Raw genomic sequence first — 19,463 nt, forward strand, 5'->3', positions numbered from 1 at the left:
TATGTAATATTTAGAATGTATATATAAATAATTTATAAAATAGTTAATAAATGTTGTAGTAGGGACCACTTTTAAAAGTGTAGGTGACGTGACACAGTTGAAAGTGTTGTAGGTAAATTACAGGTGTGTGGAAGATAATTGCAAAAGCTGATGTGGCACAATTGAAAGTGTAAATGGATTGTAGGGATGTGGATGGTCTAAGGGTCGTGCCCCTACTTAGAGATTTTATGTATCGGGACAATCTAGACTAATTATAGGATGCTAGAAACATTCTTGAAATTACTCTCCAACTTGGTGGAATTTCACCAAGTATAATTCTAAGGTAGTGTAATCAGAGCTCTGAGTTATAGCAGAATTTTCTAAGTGTTAAGGATCAGAACTCTGACCCTCTTGGTCAGAGCTCTGAGTTGTTTCGTGGTGCTTCTAACTCAGATCTTCTAAGTTAGTTGTAACTGTCCTTTAAAGGTTATAATTGTCATACCGTTAAATTCTAACCGTTCATAAACCATAAATTTCTCATATAAATTAATATATAAAACATGTTCTGGTATATATATGAACTTTGTCATGAAGTTTTTGGATTATGACAATACTAACTTCATGCTAATTAATCCAAGATCCTATATTTTGTTATGAGGCTTCACCAATCAACAACCCACATGCTTACACACACTAATTAATACAAAGAGTAACTAGAAATACATAACATGAAGAGTAAATTGTGTTTTTAGTTTCTTAGAAAAATATTTTTTATTTTTATAATTCATGACCTTAATTCATTTCTATTTTTTATTTTTATAATTCATTACCTTAATTCATTTCTATTTTTTATTTTTATAATTCATTTCTATTTTAGTCATTCATATCTAAAGTAGTGTTTTGGCCTTGAAGACAAAAATGTCGTGGTCTCGCCCTACATGAGTATTTTAGTAAAATAAATGTCTATTTTTAAATGTAAATGTCTATATTTCTATTCTACTCTTAATTATGTGACGTAGAAAGTTTTTCACTATATAATGAAGGGTAAAATTGTCATTTTATTAATTAAAAAGTGTGATAATTATATATTTCTAAAATTGTATGTCATTTTTATTGTAGACATTTATTTTGGAAATGAAGAGGTAATTTTGAATATACTTTTTATCAAAATAAAAATTAACTACAGAGTGTAAATGTTTACATTACTATTTTAGTTTATCTCAAAATAAGTGTCTAATTTCAAAAGTAATTGTCTACTTTATCGTTAATTATGTGATGAAGAAAAGTTCTCGCTCTCTAATTAAGAGTAAAATTATCATTTTATTAATTAAAAAATATAATAATTAAACAATTATAAAACCATATACTGTTTTTATTATGAACATTTATTTTAACTAGTTGTGTACCTGTGCAATGCAGCGGGAGCCGTGAATTTTAAGGATTTTGAAGTTTCACTGGTTTTATTAGAGAAGATTTAACGATAATATAAGTTACACTTGGTTTTTACATATTAATACAATTTGAATAAATAAATATTATAGTTCCAATTACAGTCTATCGATGAAAAAAATTATATAACAGTTTAAAATCCAATATATTTAAAATCCAACATATTTAAACGACTCCACAAATGTGTTCAATTTACACTAAGAACAAAGAATCAAGAGATCGAGAGAGAAACTGAGAGTTCTAAAGCAATTGAATGAGAGATGAATGAGAGAACTTTTAATAACTCATGGTGAATATCAGTTTGAATCTCACCTTGGGGATGTGGAGAAGACATAGAAGTACGAGAGAGTGAAAACATGAATGAAAGGTGTCAAAAGTATCTTGGGAACATGAAAAGAAAATGTAATAATGTGCATTGGTAACTTGTACTATGTGTTATTTTAATTGTAAGTTAAGAGATTTTAAGACTAAATACATAAAGTAGTAATACTTAATGCATTATGAGTTGTTTTTAAGACTTTATGTATACATGTATAGTATTTTATGCATTAAAAATTATTTTTAAGACTTTTAATAAATCTGGTTCATAAGGTGATATAGATACATAAAAAATAATAAATTTAAATATAATTAGATTTTTTCAGTTACAAAACTACAAAAAGATTAGTTCACAGAGAAAGCTGGGGCCACACTCAAACTCAAACAAGGGGGAAGCAATAGAGTACTCGCTACGGTTCAGATTCCAATTCCATACTCCCCCTATAAATTAATTCCATTCCCATTTCCATTTCCCATTCCACTTCCAATCATTCCATCAAACCACACCTAAACGTCTTCCTTCTCCTATGGCTGACGACTTCCAGGAATCCGAGGTGTTCTTCGAAAGTAATGCTGCCGGAATCAGAATCGAAGACAATTACACCAATAATCAACAGTTTAGATTCCGTGATTCAAAGAGGAAAAAGAAGCAATCGGAGAAGAAGAACAACAAGAAGTCGGTTCCGGTGGATATACCGGAGAACTTCTCAATGAAGTCTTGGTATCAGTGTTACGAAGAAGATGGAGAGATAGTTCCACCGCATGTGGTGGTAGGACGGCGGCGAGTTGCCGGAGAAATGGCGTGTTCGGTTTGCTCCGGAAACGGAAGGACATTGAAAGGAAGGGATTTGAGTCAAGTCAGGAATTCAATTCTTAAGATGACGGGGTTCCTTGAAACGTAACGGAAACAGTGAAGAGTGAATTCAAGTTTTTGGAAATAAATATTTCCATTTTAATTCGATTTAATTTCATTTTTTTTCTCTTAAATTCTTATTTTATGAAATAAATATTTCCATTTTAATTCGATTTAATTTTAATTTTTTCTCTTAAATTCTTACTTTATGACGCATTTAATGATTTTTTTAATGTCAATCGAATATATTTGGGGTTTTTTTTTAATTATTGTGTTTGACTCGTATCAAGTTGTATGTTGTTTCAAGGCATTTTAATATTCATTAATTTATATTTTTACGAAATCAATACTATATTATAAAGTATTTGATGAAATTTTTTAAAAATTAATTTTTATGCATTATATACTGTTTATTAATATATATTATTTAAAACTCGAGATCATAAATAAATTATATGTAAGTATAACTTATTAAAGGCTCATTTTTAAATTCGTTTAACTAACTTCAGATAACATAATCTAGAGATAAACATTTTATTTTAAATATAAAATATCTAAAAAGTAATTAAGATAATCTTTAAGTTCATACTTATATTATTAAACCAAAGATAAATTATTTCGTTATTAAATTCATATTAAACTATAATAAAAAATTAATTGAAAAATTACATAAAAACGAGAAATTTTAAATAAATATTAATATATTTTTTCAATTTTTACGATATTCTCAATATTTTACTCAAAAATAAAAACATCAGCGAATTCTCAAAACCACATAGAAACGAAATATATCAACAGAAACAAAGAATAAAACGAAACATTAAAATCAAGACATATCTTATTACATTACGCGAATACCCTTTTAATAATCTTTAATTTTATGAATTATGATATATCAACTTCACGTATGTGAAAACTGTTTATTCATCAATAATTTAGTTGTGTTTGATAAAAACTATTTAATAAATGAGACATTAAAAAAACGGGACACGTAGTTTGTATGTTTGTAATGATTTTGCCCCTCATCTGAGCTGTTTTCATTAACGTTAAGAACATTTTTATCTTACTTTTTTTGTTGTTTCCTAACCAAAAATAAGGACCAAACACATAATTGAATCTAAAAATAAAAAAGCTCTTTATATGTTTAATCATTTTAAAATGGCAATCATATAGAAACAATATAAAATTTATAAATAATGAAAACCAATTTTTATGTGAAAATAAGTAGTTATACATGGAACACAAACTTATGTTCACAAAAACTACAAAACATATGATATAATATGAATCATAGTTTATAAATCAAACTAATTGGTTGGTTTTCATAGGCTTGGTTTCATGTATTGTTTCAACTATTAAACAATACGTGAAATTGGTTCTCATAGTTTCTTATTTTCAGATGTTTTTTATATGTTTTGCAGTATATAGATATATATACTATACACACACAACACTATATGTATATATATATAGAGAGAGAGAAAGAGAGAGAGAGAGAGAATGAAACGAAAAGACAATCAATTGCGAGAAGGAAAAAAGTTTCAAGATCACATATGATTACAAAGTAGATCACATATGATACAACATGTCCAAAAGGACACGGGCGACTTGGTCAACGCGACCAAGGGTCATGGGAAAGGTTGCCCACTCTATGGTTGGTGAACGGAACGTTTTTGTATCTCATGTGAGTTCTCGCTTTTTCATAAATTGTATGTCTTCTTGTTTGAATACACACATACCAAACACATATATGTGTGTGTATACCACAGTCACAACTCACAACTCACAACTCCCAACCTCGGCGAACACCACCCTGACGTCCATCCACCACCTTTTTTCTCTGCGATACAAACAAAGAAACACACACACACACACGGTTGTGATTGTGTATATGGCCCCCCTTATCAGTTTAGTGGGTGTGTATATGTTTAACAATGCTTGTATATATTTTTTTTTGTGTGCGTGGGTGGGTGATGGAAGATGAAACAGATGGACTATTTTCGGATTTGGATGCGTTCAGTTTAGGTGTAATCAGATGCTTTTGAAAATACATTTACTAAAATTTGAAATTTTCAAACCATACATCCTTAAATATTCATAAACTCATGAATCTAGTTCTTAAATCAAAGAGTATTTTTTTTTCCATTAAATTTGCTCATATTAATATTCTCATTCCTAAATTGCTTTTATTGTCTCATGATGTTCAATTAATTAAAACTTGAACAACATATATATTGGTACATATTTGAATGTATAAATATGTAATTGAATTTTTTTTTTCTACTATAGACAACTAAAAGAAGTTGTAGTATCTATTTCTCATGATAAAATACATAGTAAAATTACGTGTTTTATCCCTTTGGTTTGCAAGTTTTTTTTACACGAATTGGTGGTTAGACTTCATTTGTTATGTAAATTATTTGATGTGATGGACTTTTTCTCGGATTTGGTCATTTGCTCTGACGTCTGTTTACCAAGTCTGTTAAATTCAAGAGCAAAATGGTCTTATTGCATCATAGAATCAACATTTTCATCGGAGAAGAAAGAATTTACCAGAATTGTCGGTTTTATTTTATTGGAGAAGATGACTTAGCTGGAATACATGGTTTCATCAATAAAATAATAATAATAATAATAATAATAATAATAATAATAATAATAATAATAATAATAATAATAATAATAATAATAATAATAATAATAATAATAATAATAATAATAATAATAATAATAATAATAATAATAATAATAATAATAAAAAGAAATGGTATACAAGGAAAATTAGTTAAAGGGGTGTTTGAGATTGCTTATAAAAACAACTTATTGACTTATTCCGATGTGGCATCGGTAATAAACATTTTTAAGTGTTTGGATAAACAACTTATACCAGTGCCAAACCGGTAATAAAGAATTTTTGAAGAAGTTAAACCCTTCTAACTTATAATAAGTTGATAAGTACTTTTGTAAAAAAACTTAAGTTATTTCAAATAAGCAATTCCAAACACCACCATTTTGTTTCATACTTGACAAAAGTCATGAACATGTTAGGGCAAATGATGAAATTCGTGAAAAAATACATACCATCAGATAATCTACATAATAAATAAAGTCTAGGATGAAGTTCACATGACCTCAAGAACCAAAGGTGTAATTTATTGTATAATGTTTAATTAAAAACTATAGAGTAAATTATGTTTTTAGTCCCTATGATTTGTTAAAATTTTTGTAACTTTCATTCTTGTAATTTTGAAATTGTGGTTTTTGTTTTTATAGTTTGCAATTTATTGTTATTTTTTTTATTATGCTAACTCATACTTTTAAATGTGAGGGACGAAAACAAACAGACAATTGTTAACTATATGGACTAAAACAACAATAAATTGTAAATTACAACAACGAAACCCATAATAAATTATAAATCACCTAAATAAAAATCGTAATTTCAAAAACATATGAACGAAAATAACAGTTTTAACAAACATGGACAAAAACGTAATTTACTTAAAGAAGATATATATCAAATAATTGGCCACCTTTGGCTCCATCATCAACATTTATAAATAGGGCTGTAAGTGGGTTGGGTTGGGCGGTTTATAACATTTTTACAACTCAACCCAATTATAGTGGTTTGAAAAAATTTAAATCCAACCCAACCCATTCAAAAATATAACCAACCCAATCTTTGCAGGTTGAGGCGGGTTGAGTTGGATTGACGGGTTAGTAGCTACATAAATTTGACGAATGAAATAATTCATAAAACTTATGTTTATAGACTATACTATAAAACATCCTATCTAAAAAGATTACAATGGGTTTATAGGGCGTTTTTTTGACGTTTCAACAAGTGTTTTAGAATGATATTTAAATAAAATGTCGTATTAGTTATTTTATATAAACATTTTGAGAAGTGTCCCGTAAACTCATTTATTTATAGGACTTCTATGTTCATATGACACTTTTTTCAAGTCGTGTCGTATAAAATAACTAATATGACACTTTATTTTAAAAATGTCATAGAATTTGTTAAGACGTACAAAATCATCGTGTAAACATATTGTAACTCTTTTAGATAAAACATTTTTCTTGTTTTGTCCTACAAAATATCATATTAGAACGCTTAGACATTTAGGCATCCTATAAGATCTAATGTTGTTATAGCAAAATATATAACTAAGCATTTTCTTTCCACTAAAGTACAACATAAAATGACGGAGTATTTAGATTGATGGATTCATCAACCAAATATCTATCAATATCATTCATATTTTCCAACATATCAATTTGTTGTTGCTACAAAAAAAAATCAATAATTTTCCTAATTTATTACATTATTTGTCATAATTCTTTGATCTAGAATCTCTTTTGGTAACCTATACGTTTAGCTAAACTGAAATAAAACATAATATCAATAAAAATTATATAAAATTTATACGTTATATATATACATAATAAACATATATAAATACAATTTTATAAAAAAATTATATTAGCGGCGGGTTGGGCCAATTTCAACCCTCCTAATTGGTGAGTTAGCGGTTGGATGAGTCGGGTTTTATTGGGTTGTTAACGGGTTGGGTTGAGCGAATTTCGCGGGTTGATAGTTTTTTTGCACATCCCTATTTTTAAATATTAAGGAAAAGTTCAAAAAAACTCAACCAACTTTCTCATTTTGAATGGTTTAGTTCTTAAACTTTTTTGAATGAAAAAACTATTAAACTTTCTTATTTTAAATGATTAAGTCTCTAAATTGTTTTTTAAATGAAAAGTCATTAAACTTTTTTTTTATTTTGAATGAAAAATCATTAAAATTTTCTCATTTTAAATTATTATGACCCTGGAATTATTTTTTTAATAAATAAACCGTCAAACTTTTGCTAGTCAGTTACATGCAACTTTTTTTAGGTAAAAAGCTGTAGGTAATCAATTTTAAAAGTGTGATGGTTTATTTATTAAAAAAATGTTCAGAAACTTAATCATTTAAAATAAAAAAGTTTAATAGTTTATTTTATTAAAAAAAAAGAGTTTTAAAGATTAAACTATTCAAAATGGAAAAATATGTTGGATTGTTTAAAATTTTCCCTAAATGTTAATAGGTTATTCGACCATTATATTAGAAAACCCATACATGAAACCTGGGTTTTAAGCTTTACTGTAAAAGCTAGTCCTAATAACCTCTAGCCGAGACCTAATCTATGTCAAAATATCTGATTATACCAACTAATAGGGTGTTTATGGGTTGGGTTGATTAGTTTGAAGACATTTGAACAATTCAACTTAATATTTCGATTTGAAATATCTCAATCTAAACCGTACAGGTTGGTTGGGTTAGTCGGGTTGATCAAGTTGATACTTTGATACATCAAAATATTCTTCTAACCTCAAATATATTGTTTTCTCTAGTCTACTCATAATTTTTTTCAACATCAACCATTCGGTACAACTAATCGATACTTCTTAAATATATCACATTCAATTAATTTCTTCAATTTACGTGCATGCATGCGCGCGCGCACACACACACACACACACACACACACACACATATATATATATATATAGCAAAATGTTATTTTGGGAAGTAAAGAAGTGATTTTAACCCTTCATACGGTCAAGACCGAATTTGACTAGTCAATAATTACGGCTTTGACTAGTTAAAAATTACGGCTATGCAAAAAATAGAGAGAGTAGTTTCGTAACTTTTACAAATAGTCGGCAAACAGGTCTCATATGAACTACATGTCCATATGTGAACTTATGTAATTCACATATGAACCCATATGATTTATATATGAACTAATTAACTGATTCATATATGAACTCATATGAACTAATTAACAAGTTTACATATGAACATTTAGTTCATATTTGTATCACATGGGTTCATATGAACCCGTTTACGGTCTATTTATAAAAATTACAAACGTACCCTCTCTATTTTTCGTAGAACCGCAATTTTCCATCAAAAATCAACTATTATACTTATTAAATATAACATATGTAAAAAATTGTAATTAATAACAATATACTTTATTTTGCTTTTAATTTGATATAACTAAGCTTTAAACATTTTTAACACACTGAATAAATTGGTCATTATTTTTGCAATTTTGACCCAATAAAACCAATTAGACGTTATTGAAGTTGAATGATGTTTATAATGTTATATTGACCAATTTTAGGCAATTTAATAGCATCGTATCTTTTTTTCTTTATTTTAGAGAAGAGTTTAATATAGTTGTTGGAACAAATTCTTTCTAAAATAACGTAATTGTTGAAAACGTTATTAAAATAGTTAGAGGCCGTTTACCTAAACACTTATCAGTAAAATTCAACACTATCGCTTACTTATCGGGTAAGATTTTATTCACTAAAACGCATCATATGCAACAATTTATCTCGGTAAGCGTTAACCATGGTAAGAGTCTTCATCCTCACTTACCGGGTAAGACTCTCGATTTTTGTCTTCGCTCTTACCGGATGAGATTTTTAGTCCTTGCCATATTCATCCGGTAAAGTGAAGTGACTTGGTAAACGCTTACTCAGGTAATTGTTTGGTAAACGACACCTTAGTCTACAATCAAATTAGAAATACGATGTTAAAATATTTGTTGTTATATAATTTAATGATTTTTAACTTAAGAAAAACACATATAAAATAATTTTGAAATTGTTTATTTTTTATATTAATCCCATCTAAATGGTCAAAAAGTCAACTTATATAACTTGGAAGAGAACTTAAGATTGGTTTCATACATTGATGCTATAACTTGGAAGTCCTAAGAAAGTCAACGTCACCCCACAATAAATTAGTTTATATTTCTTTTAATAATATTATATATTCAAATATACTTTTATTTGGGTATTATTTTAAAAATATGCGTCACAAAAGAGTAAAAAAATGTTCCTTTAATTCATAGTAGTTTGACGTTACTTTGACAGTCCTGGTTGGAACTTAAGCCCAAAAACATTCTTTCAACCTGTGGACAACAGTTATTGTATAATTACAGATAAACTGATAAAGCTATATTTAAGCGTTTATGGTTTAAAAGTTATTTTATTTAAGTGTTTATAGTTTAAAAATGTCTTTTTAAGAATAAGATGTTTGTTTTAGAAAACATATTTTAATAACATTTTTTCTTAAACACTTTTAATATAATATTTAATGGTATATATTTTAAAATTCATATTATTATTATTTAGTTCATTATTCCCCCTTTTGACCTCACATGTTTCAAACAAGATTGTAGTCTATTGTTTGAGGATGAGGGTATTCTTGACTTTTGAAAGTGGCTGAGGTGGAGGGATGAAATGCTTTTTTTTCATTTATTTTGGTGGGATAAAAAATGCATTTTATCTTACTCGGTTTAGTTAAATTATTTCTTTATCTAATGTTGCTTCAAGCGTGAGACCAAAATAAAGTTATTGAAAGGAAGTTTCTAAAATAAGAAGCGGAACAAAATATGTTCCATTTTGATACAACTTTTTTAATATGTAATACGCTTTCAAGGGGGGGGGGGGGGGTTGCATTCGATCTAGTTAAAACATACCTAGAACGACCTACTGTAATTGGATATCTAATTGTAAGTTGATCGAATCAGATGAGATCCAAAATTTCAACATCTAAATTGGATTGATCGGTTCTTGAATTACAGTCCAGAATCCATTAAAACTGAACCAATTCTATCCAAAACCATCAAATACCTATCCAATCACCATACAATTAATAAAATATATAATTATTAGTGGTTTACGATAGTGTTTGTAGTTATTATTTGTTTGTATTGTTTTCTAAGACATTAGGAAAATATATGAACAATTGATTGAAATAGTGGATTAATAGGTTGAAAAATTGGACAAAATATTGGAAGAATCCAATCTGATATGATCTAATGGATAATCAATACTAACATCCAGTGGATGAAAATAGATGAAATTGATCCAATCTAATCATCCACTGGAATAGATTAGATCAATTGTCCAATATTAATTGGATTTTATTGGACGGTAAAATTAACATCCATTCAATGATTAGATTGGATCAGAGACATCTAAATCCATTGGATTTCAATCGATCAACACTCCTACTTTCTAATAATGATAGCATACAAAATTGTTGAAAGTGAGAACATTTAAAAGAAGCCCATTGTAACGACTCGCAATAACATGGTTGTTCTAAAAGAATAGGGTCCCAAGGTCTTAGAGAAATCTACGGAACTTAAATAGACTTGATAGATTAAGTCGAGAAATCATAGCCTTTTGGTGGTGTACAGCATTCCCTCATGAAACTATCTAGACATTTTACTTGATGGTTCTACATAGTTGAGTTTAGAGCTTTACTATAAATTGATTTCAACCATCAATAGGAGGACGCATACAGTGAGGTGACGCTCGTTTTGACACACTTCTTAAGGTTTCCCAACGACCTATATAATGAACAATAATAAAGAAAGAGAAACAAGAGTCTATGTGGAAAACTCTAACACCAAAGAAAACGAGCCTCCAGAGAGAATTCACTATGTGAAAAGTTTTAAAATCACACGGTTCTAATCTCTCAAACCTCCCCGAACTACATCTACATTCTCAAAGATTTAACTCACATCTGTCTACACTCTATAACAAGAGCACAAGAAAAACATAAGTGCATTTTACTGAAATGACTTAAAACCTTAGCGTTGGACCCCTTTTACAAGCATGGTATCTCTTTCACCTTTTATTGCTTTACCGATAGTTGTAGGGTAAAATTTGTCCCTCAACCTTTAAGTTCATCCTACGACCATCTTCAATCCCAACGGCAAAATGAACACCAAACTAGTGGGGATATTAACACCAACAATTGCTTCAACTCAAGCCCATATGGTATATCTATCGTTTGAACATGAATACTGCATATATGTCGTTTCTTTTCCAACAATGACATGTTGTCAGTGAGTTTGCAGAGAAGTAGGAGCACTCTACCGATGCATTGCATTTTGATTGTTTGATTGGAGTTGCTTGAAAGCGTGAAATTAGAAGTATAGTGAGAAGAATCGATTAAGTTCTTACATGAGATCCAATGAGTGTTTGTATTCTAAGTTTTGAATCAAAGGGAACTAATCCCTCTTCATGTTTGAAGTACATATATGTATTTGTAAGTATGTGCTTTCACGAGATTAGAGTTGTGGGTCAAACAATTGAAGTCTAAACTCATACCAGTTGCTTACACAAACGATATTCCTAAACTTTCAACTTCAGTTTAGCTTTTGATTAAGTGAGAAGACTTAGGTGGCGTTTGGTTCGCGGATTCTAAAAGAATTGATGAAATTGAGATGTTGAATTCCTTTGACCAAATTTCATTCTCTTGTTTGGTTCATTCTTTTTTGAGAAAAAATCTCTAAAATCCATCAAATTCCACAAATGAAGGATTTAAACATTTGATGACATAGATGTGGTATTTTGATGGAATGATATATTAATATTTCATAATTTCAAATATACCCTTAACCCCAAATATACCCAAATCTCAAAGAAAATAGCCGCCACCGTCCCTTTCTTGTCTTCTAGATTTTTCTCTGCTCTCTCGCCTTCTCCATTGCAACACCAACTCACCACAGGTTCGATTTCTCTATTCTCTATTTGATTTGGTCTCGATTTCTGCTCGATTTCTCTACTTGTTTCTCGATTTCTGCTCAAAAACTATAGATGGTTTCGATTTCTACTCGATTTGGTTTAGATTTTTGCAAGAAGGGGGAGCCAAGAGAATGTGCATCTTAAATCAATTTAGTAACGTAATTTGGTTTATGGTTATTTTTGGGTTATGCATTTTATATTGTTTTATATATTAGATGATTACTTCATTAAAGTATTTTTAGTTTTAAGACAAAGTTGTTCAAAATTTTCAAAAAAGGGCATTTTGATCATTTACCAACATTTCGTTCCAATTCCAAAACTACATTCTGTAAACCAAACAGATAAATTCCAGTTTATTTAACATGTTTCATTTTAATGTCTGCCAACCAAACAAATGGTCAAACATTATAACATTCAATTCCAATTCCTTCAAAGTCAAATTCTTTTGACATATTTCATTTGATCCAAAAACATTATGTGAGCCAAACGTGACCTTGTTATTGAGGGTACTAATCTTTACGAATTAAGGCTTCTCGTAAATGAAAATCTATAAAACGAATAAAGGCGCACAAAAGCCTCCAACCGACAATGCGAAGGCCAATACAATGTACAAAGACCGGTACTTCTTGTACGATGACTACCGAACACAAGATTTTCCGAAGAAAGCAAACTCCCATGTTGAATGTGGTTGTAGAAATCCTCAATGGCATATGTAGTCATCTATCCTCTGTTAGAGGAAGCGTGTTAAAGTCGCACATCAGCTAGATTTGAATCATTTCTCTTCCATATACATTGGAACTTCATTCTCTCCTCAAAGGCTCATTTAAAGAGTAACTATTGGACGTGTTAGGGTCACACTTCGGCTAGACTTAGCCATTTCTCTTTCTATATATGTTCGAGCCTTCCTTCTCTTATCAAGGGCTCATTTGGAAAGTAACTTTGGGGTTCTTCATATTCTCACATATGGTTGCCATTTCTCTTCCACATATGTTCGAATCGTCTTTCTCTTACCAAGGGCTCATTTGGAAAGTATCTTCGGGGTTCCACGTATTCTCACACGTGGTTGCATGGAAAAAAACGTAACATTCACAGTAGACCGATCATGCAAGCAATGAAAATTTAGAAAATGATACCCTCCTCATCCCAAAATAAGTGTCTACTTTTCAATTTTATATGTTTTTTCAATGTAGGCATTTATTTTGGGACGAATGGAGTAATTTGCAGCAGATATCAAAAAAAAAAAATCAATATGATGATAACCCATTTGAAAAGTTACACCCACCAATTGATAGTCTAATTTTCAAGAAACCTCCAGCACAATAAGTTTTAAATATGTCGGCAACAAAAATTATCTATGATATAGAACTCGTTTCGTCGTTACCACAGAATTCGATGTTCAAAACCATCCAACTTCAAATCAAGAATCCATTCTTATCCACTGCATTAGATATAAAAGACAAGTTACAAGTCTGAATCTTGGTTCCTTTCGGTAAAAGTCAATGTTACCTGAGGAGAGATCTCGTAAGATGTTCGCGTGCAGTCGCCAACGCTTGACTTATTGTCTACGATAACCAAATTCAAGTGTTGAAAGCGTAGAATATGGAGAAAAGAAACACAATTTGAATTTTTATATACTCTTCTTTTTGAAATATTCTTGTTATATACTCTTCATGTTCTTAGGAAACTATAAATAAGGTACCTGCTCGGACAGAGGAGCTCCAGAATCTACACTGTGGCTAGCAACCTTTCCAGCAATGACACTTGCATCGGTTTCTAGGATGATTCTGAAAAAAAAAACAAGTATACACATGTTAGAAGATGCCCAAGGGGGCAACGATTTAGGAATTTGTATGTCTAATTCAAATCCCAGAGGTCCATGCTATCATCTCCTTAAGGGTGAGTTTGGAAAGCATACTACATAGGATGACAAGACAAGAACAACAGTTCCATGTTTGGCATGACATGAAACAAGAACACCGTTAGAACAAAAATAGAGTTTTTTTTGTTCCAGCCAAACAAAAACACAAAATTACTATCTTACCCTCCTAACATATCAAAATTTAAACAATCAGAGACTTGCTATGAACCCCGGAATAGTTGGGCCAGCAGAACCCACCACGGTCATGATAGGACAAATAACCACAAGTCGATATTAACTTAATGCTCATAGCCTCATATTGATCATACATAATATCCACTAAACAATCTCAGATGAGCTGAACTTTTAGAAGCTCAAGGCAGTCAATGTGATTATAATGGTGAAAATGTTTGAGCCCAGATGTGCACGAAACAAGTGCGACCAAGTGAAATCATTTGCAACACTGATTTTTGAAAGCTTGTGGTACAAATAGTTACCCAAATTAATCCTCAAGATGAATAATTGGAAAGGCTAGAAAGTGAACGATATGTCATCATAATAAATTGATACAAATGAGTTTACGTAACCATTTGTGCATGGATATGTTAGCTGCTAAATCATATTAGTCAAGTTAAATGCACTAAACCCTGATACAAAACATAGTATCATACCAACATCCTAGGTAGCAAATACTATATCTGGAAAAGAAAATACATCCATATTCACAACCTTGAACCTACTAATATGCCCCAAAGAACAAATCAAACCAAACCAAACGAGCGCAGTGAATCCCACTCGGAGGTGGGATCCCACAGTGCAAGAGGGGGGGGGGGGTAATATATGCAGACTTGTCCTCTAACCCAAATGAGAATCCATAATTTATTATATATGACTTTGAGTAAACCTAGTTTGACTGTAATTATTAATCCGCCTAAATATGGTGGAGGTAGAATTAATGTCTACAAATATTCCGTCATTTTGGAAAAATATCTCCAATTTGGAGATTATTGACTTGAAATATGTTCAACTAGTTACATATTTAATTAAACATGTTACTTCTACATTCAAAATTTAACAATATGTTTAAAGAAGTCTCTAACAATATACTTAATTAAATGTGTCTTTGCGGATGATGGACCGGGGATGAGCCCATATTCCAAAGGGGAGGAAATTTGATTCCCCATCAGCGGTGGGGACAGGGATCGGGTAGGAGAATCGGGGATGGGGATGACCAAACCTGCCCCATTCCCATCCCGAAACATGGGCATAGCAATAATTCAATTGACCTGATACCTGCTTCATTTAGCAAGCCTCATTATGTAGGTACTTAGAATTATATCACACAAACATGCAGTATTTCCTCCTTTAGAGATAGGACGAAAAGAACATTTTTTCTATTTCTTAAATGTGACAAATCTTGAAGCTTAAAAGGGTAAACTTCAAAATGGATTCATTTCTTTCCCTCACCAAATATGCACGGAAGGACTATAGTAACCTAACGAATATTTTTAACCTAAATGTTACTCCCTTACATATTAATTACTATCAACTAAGTGAATGGCATGGAAATTAAGAATGAATTTGCTCACTAGTCATTACCATGTTCTGGAACACAAACTAATCGGTCAAAATATAAACCCAAAAGAAATTATAAAGCAAATAAACTCAACTAGGGCTACTCTTGATGATGATGGTAACTACCATTCATCTCCATAAAGTTAAAAAGTACTGCTACCGATCATGGGGAAATATCATAGATGTATGAAAGATAAGGAATCACATTAAGCATAGTTTTATAAAAAGATAAATAAGTGTAGCTTACCCGCCATCAATAATTTCATCAAGGCACAACAAAATGAGATCTAAATTTTCAAGTGCCTCCTTCTTATCCACATTGCCCCTAAACACACAGCCATTAAAGTAAATTACTGAAGCTCCACTGAAAATGCACACAAGGAAAACAGAAAGGCAGACGAAAATTGTTTACAAACTACCTAAGCAGAAGACCAACTGCATCAAAGAAACCCTGTAAAACCGTCGATAAAATGAGCTCATTTTCATCGTCACCCCCAGTAACAAAGAAGTGAAGGTCTTGAACAAACTTGTAGACGACAATGTTATTCTCGAGCATCGCTATCTCCGCTGCACATGGTCCAAGTCAAGCAAGAAAATCATACAGCTTAAGAAACAGAACAGATAATAATGACCCAAAATGATCTGTAACCCGATGCCATACAGATGGTTTCAGTTACATAGAGATACATAGCATCCTGAGTTTTCTTCTTCAACCCGTCATGTAACATGGACCTACTTGATGCATCAGCAGTTTACTTTATAAAACAAGTTTGTAAAAGGGGAATCAAATATGATTAAATATGCTTATCACCCCATCCAGAGCCCACCCAGATAAGACTATTATAACCATATTCTGAATGTTTCAAAAGGTATGCGATCCATTAGCCAGTAACGGACATCAATGAAAGAATCTAATATAACATAAGCTACAAATACAAAAGACTATAGGGCTTTAGCATCTAGCAGGAAAGATTCAATAGAGCATAAAACAGACTTGAGACTGAAAGGGGCTTTAAGAGTGGAGCATACCTTCTGTTCGTGCATTCGTCTTTTGAGTCTTGGTAAAAATGGACTTCTCAAATGCTTCTTTAGCATTATTAGTTGCCCAATCATCTGAATAGTACTTCACAGCTATGCGACCTCCTTCTGAGTCTAGAAGTAGAATATTCTTTACAGAAGGGCAAGACTCCTACACACATGAAGATTTATACATAAATATTAACATCTAGTTGCATTCTTAGGAGAGATTTTCAACCAGTCACCACTTGGCATGAACAATTAAACATAAATATCAACATCTACCTCCATCCCAGCATATAGGAGAGATTGCCAATGATCTAGATATAATAAATTTTGTATTTATGGGGCTGATCCATGCTAAGTGGTGAATGATGAGAAATTCCCACCTTGTGCTGTCTGAAACACAATCATCTCTGCCACTATTTCCTGGGGTGGGTGAATATTCTGGTGTACATCACAGACACAAACATATCTGCCAGTAATACCACGCATATCCAGCAATAAAATAATAACCCAAGGCCAAGGATAGTTAATTTGACAATCCTATCCAACTCTGGGAATGGTTACTTATCCTCTATGCATCTATTTTCATCTTCACTACTTATAACCAGTGATCTTAGTCAACTAATCTAGGTTTGACATATAGCAGGCAAATGCTACAATGTTATTACATGTAAAAAATCTGTAAGTTTTTTAAAAACAAGACTATTAAATAGCTAATTAGATATAAGGATAAATACACACTCCACTTCATAAAACCACATGAAATGGAACTTATCAAAACTTCAAACGCATGGCTCGCTTTCCTCCAATAAGTGACTTCCGACCCTTTGATATCCATTTTAGAAGATAAAGAAAAATTATTTGATCACGGTCCTGTTTTATCATCTGCCAGTTTTGAAGAGATCGTGAATGGATTTGTTTCAATCATCATACTCAAACGTAAAACAAACTTCTTTATTCAAAATAAAAGTTAAATGCAAATAGATCCAAAAGCCAGGCATCTTGAAAACCCTAGAATTCAAAAACCAAATAACGATATCAAGCGATTGAAGCAGTAATTGCGCATAATTATGTGTTTTCTACATACTAAAAATAGCTTGGGTGCTCCATATCATAAAGAACACCTAGCAGACCAGCAAATATGCTAAAACCCATCTGACTAATGTACAAGGAGATGAAATTGAAAATATCAAACGCATGTACAGATTAAATGAAGAAACAGAAATAAAAAAGTGATCAAAATCAAGCAATAACAGGCGTGATTTATGCAGCAAAGAACCAGATCTCAATGAAACTTTTTACTAACCATTGAATTGGAATTTACGCGTCAGGATTTTTCGGCTCTACTTTCTCGTACAGGTTCTCAAAAATTAAAATAGAACAGAGGAAGCAGGGGAACTAAGCTTTTTATTAATTTTAAAAACCTTCTCCTATAAAATTATTTTTTCAAAGCTTTTTATCATTTAAAATTTAACATTTATCCTCTTTTATTTGAATTGTGTTAGGTTCTTTTATTTGAATCGTTTAGAGTTATTTGTTTACCTCCTAATAGTTTTATTAACAAACATTTTTTTGAATCGTTAAGAAGTAAATCTTGTTTATAGTTTGTCTCTTAATGATTTAAAAACCCTCTGAATGATTTTGTATTTTGAGTCTCCCTTAACCATTCAGCGTCCTAATTTCATTGTAAACAATTATCAAACAATTACATTTCTTTTTGCACTATATCATGATAGTCTCTTAATCATTCTGCACCAAACCATTTAGCAATCGGCAATCAGCCCCTTATACAACCTTTTTCTAAAAAAACCATTATAAAATATATTGTATTTTAATTATCATACAACATTTTTATTATGCATTAGTTGTTTGTTTGTCATGCTAATAACCGTACTTTAAATTTTGGGGCTAATTTACATTGTTTAGGGTCTCCCATATACGGAAGTTGATAAAAATATATAACAAAATATAACGATGAAGATACACAAAATCAATTCGGTTAAGAAAAATAAAAACCATTAATATATTACATGAATTTTTTTATGTTATTTAGGTATCCGATATTGATATCGGTTTTTTAATAATATATATTTTTTATAAAATATATGTGGTTTTATCATAGACATTTTATTGAATTAGATTAATTGGTCAAAATATATTAAAATTTAAAATGAAAGTTATATTAAAAGAAGGGGTAAATGAAAGATTTTAGGGAATAAAAAAATTAATTTAATGTTTCTATCTATCTAAGTATTAAGATTATGTCTGACAACAGAGTCGAAAGAATAGTCATCTTTTGAATAGTAACCGTCTTGGTCTTGGTTTGGTGACCTTGAACGATCTTCAAAAACCGTATCTTCTGAATTCTTGTCTTGAGTAAATTGTGGAATAAAGTTTTTGATCACTTCTTGAATTGTTTTATTAATCTCATTTCTAACCTTAGTCTTTGATCCTTACAACTTTTTCTTTTTGGATTTCTTTTTTGTGAGGATTGGGTTTTAACTTGGTTTTTCTCTATCTGGTCTAGTATGGTATGGCAGGTTTAGATAGAATCTAGATGGTGAGCTTCTTGAGTTTGGGTATGAAAGGATATGTTTGTACTGGAAAAAGAGGGTAAAGGATCTTGGCTTGAGGGAGATGGATTGTATTTGACAGGAAGTCAAAAGTGTTTTCCAAGTTCCCCAAGGGAATCCTAGATTTCTGTATTATGTGAGTTCTCAGTCCGGTTAATGGTACAGGAATCAAGAGTCATCTGTGTCTTTTGAGATTTGGAGAATCCCATAGCCATCTCCGGATTTAATG

At 30.9% G+C, this 19,463-nt stretch overlaps 2 protein-coding genes across 2 annotated transcripts; one reads left to right on the top strand and one right to left on the bottom strand.

Moving 5' to 3' along the window:
* Positions 1 to 2,273: 2,273 nt before the first annotated feature.
* LOC112520007 lies at positions 2,274 to 2,648 on the top strand. The gene has a single exon (XM_025128312.1). It carries the CDS (start codon positions 2,274 to 2,276, stop codon positions 2,646 to 2,648), a length of 375 nt encoding a protein of 124 aa, XP_024984080.1.
* A 10,796-nt stretch (positions 2,649 to 13,444) lies between these two features.
* LOC112519313 (coatomer subunit zeta-1-like) lies at positions 13,445 to 18,057 on the bottom strand. Its single transcript, XM_025127366.1, has 7 exons — positions 17,968 to 18,057; positions 16,668 to 16,827; positions 16,058 to 16,205; positions 15,886 to 15,963; positions 13,905 to 13,989; positions 13,712 to 13,767; positions 13,445 to 13,643 (listed from the first exon to the last, which is right to left on the bottom strand). The coding sequence occupies exons 1-7, from the start codon at positions 17,968 to 17,970 to the stop codon at positions 13,637 to 13,639; spliced, it is 537 nt and encodes a 178-aa protein (XP_024983134.1). The 5' UTR covers positions 17,971 to 18,057; the 3' UTR covers positions 13,445 to 13,636.
* Positions 18,058 to 19,463: the final 1,406 nt, after the last annotated feature.

The sequence above is a fragment of the Cynara cardunculus genome, assembly GCF_001531365.2.
Source record: "Cynara cardunculus var. scolymus isolate 2C chromosome LG 10, CcrdV1, whole genome shotgun sequence".
NCBI classification, from domain to species: Eukaryota; Viridiplantae; Streptophyta; class Magnoliopsida; order Asterales; family Asteraceae; genus Cynara; species Cynara cardunculus.

What these genes read in the sequence shown, in the direction of transcription:
- LOC112520007 (XM_025128312.1), top strand. Translation starts at nt 2,274, where the DNA reads ATGGCTGACGACTTCCAGGAATCCGAGGTGTTCTTCGAAAGTAATGCT.
- LOC112519313 (XM_025127366.1), bottom strand. An exon ending in GACGAATGCACGAACAGAAG is followed by an intron (nt 16,206 to 16,667) that starts GTATGCTCCACT and finishes GACCATGTGCAG; the next exon opens with CGGAGATAGCGATGCTCGAG. An exon ending in GATGAAATTATTGATGGCGG is followed by an intron (nt 13,990 to 15,885) that starts GTAAGCTACACT and finishes TTTTTTTTTCAG; the next exon opens with AATCATCCTAGAAACCGATG.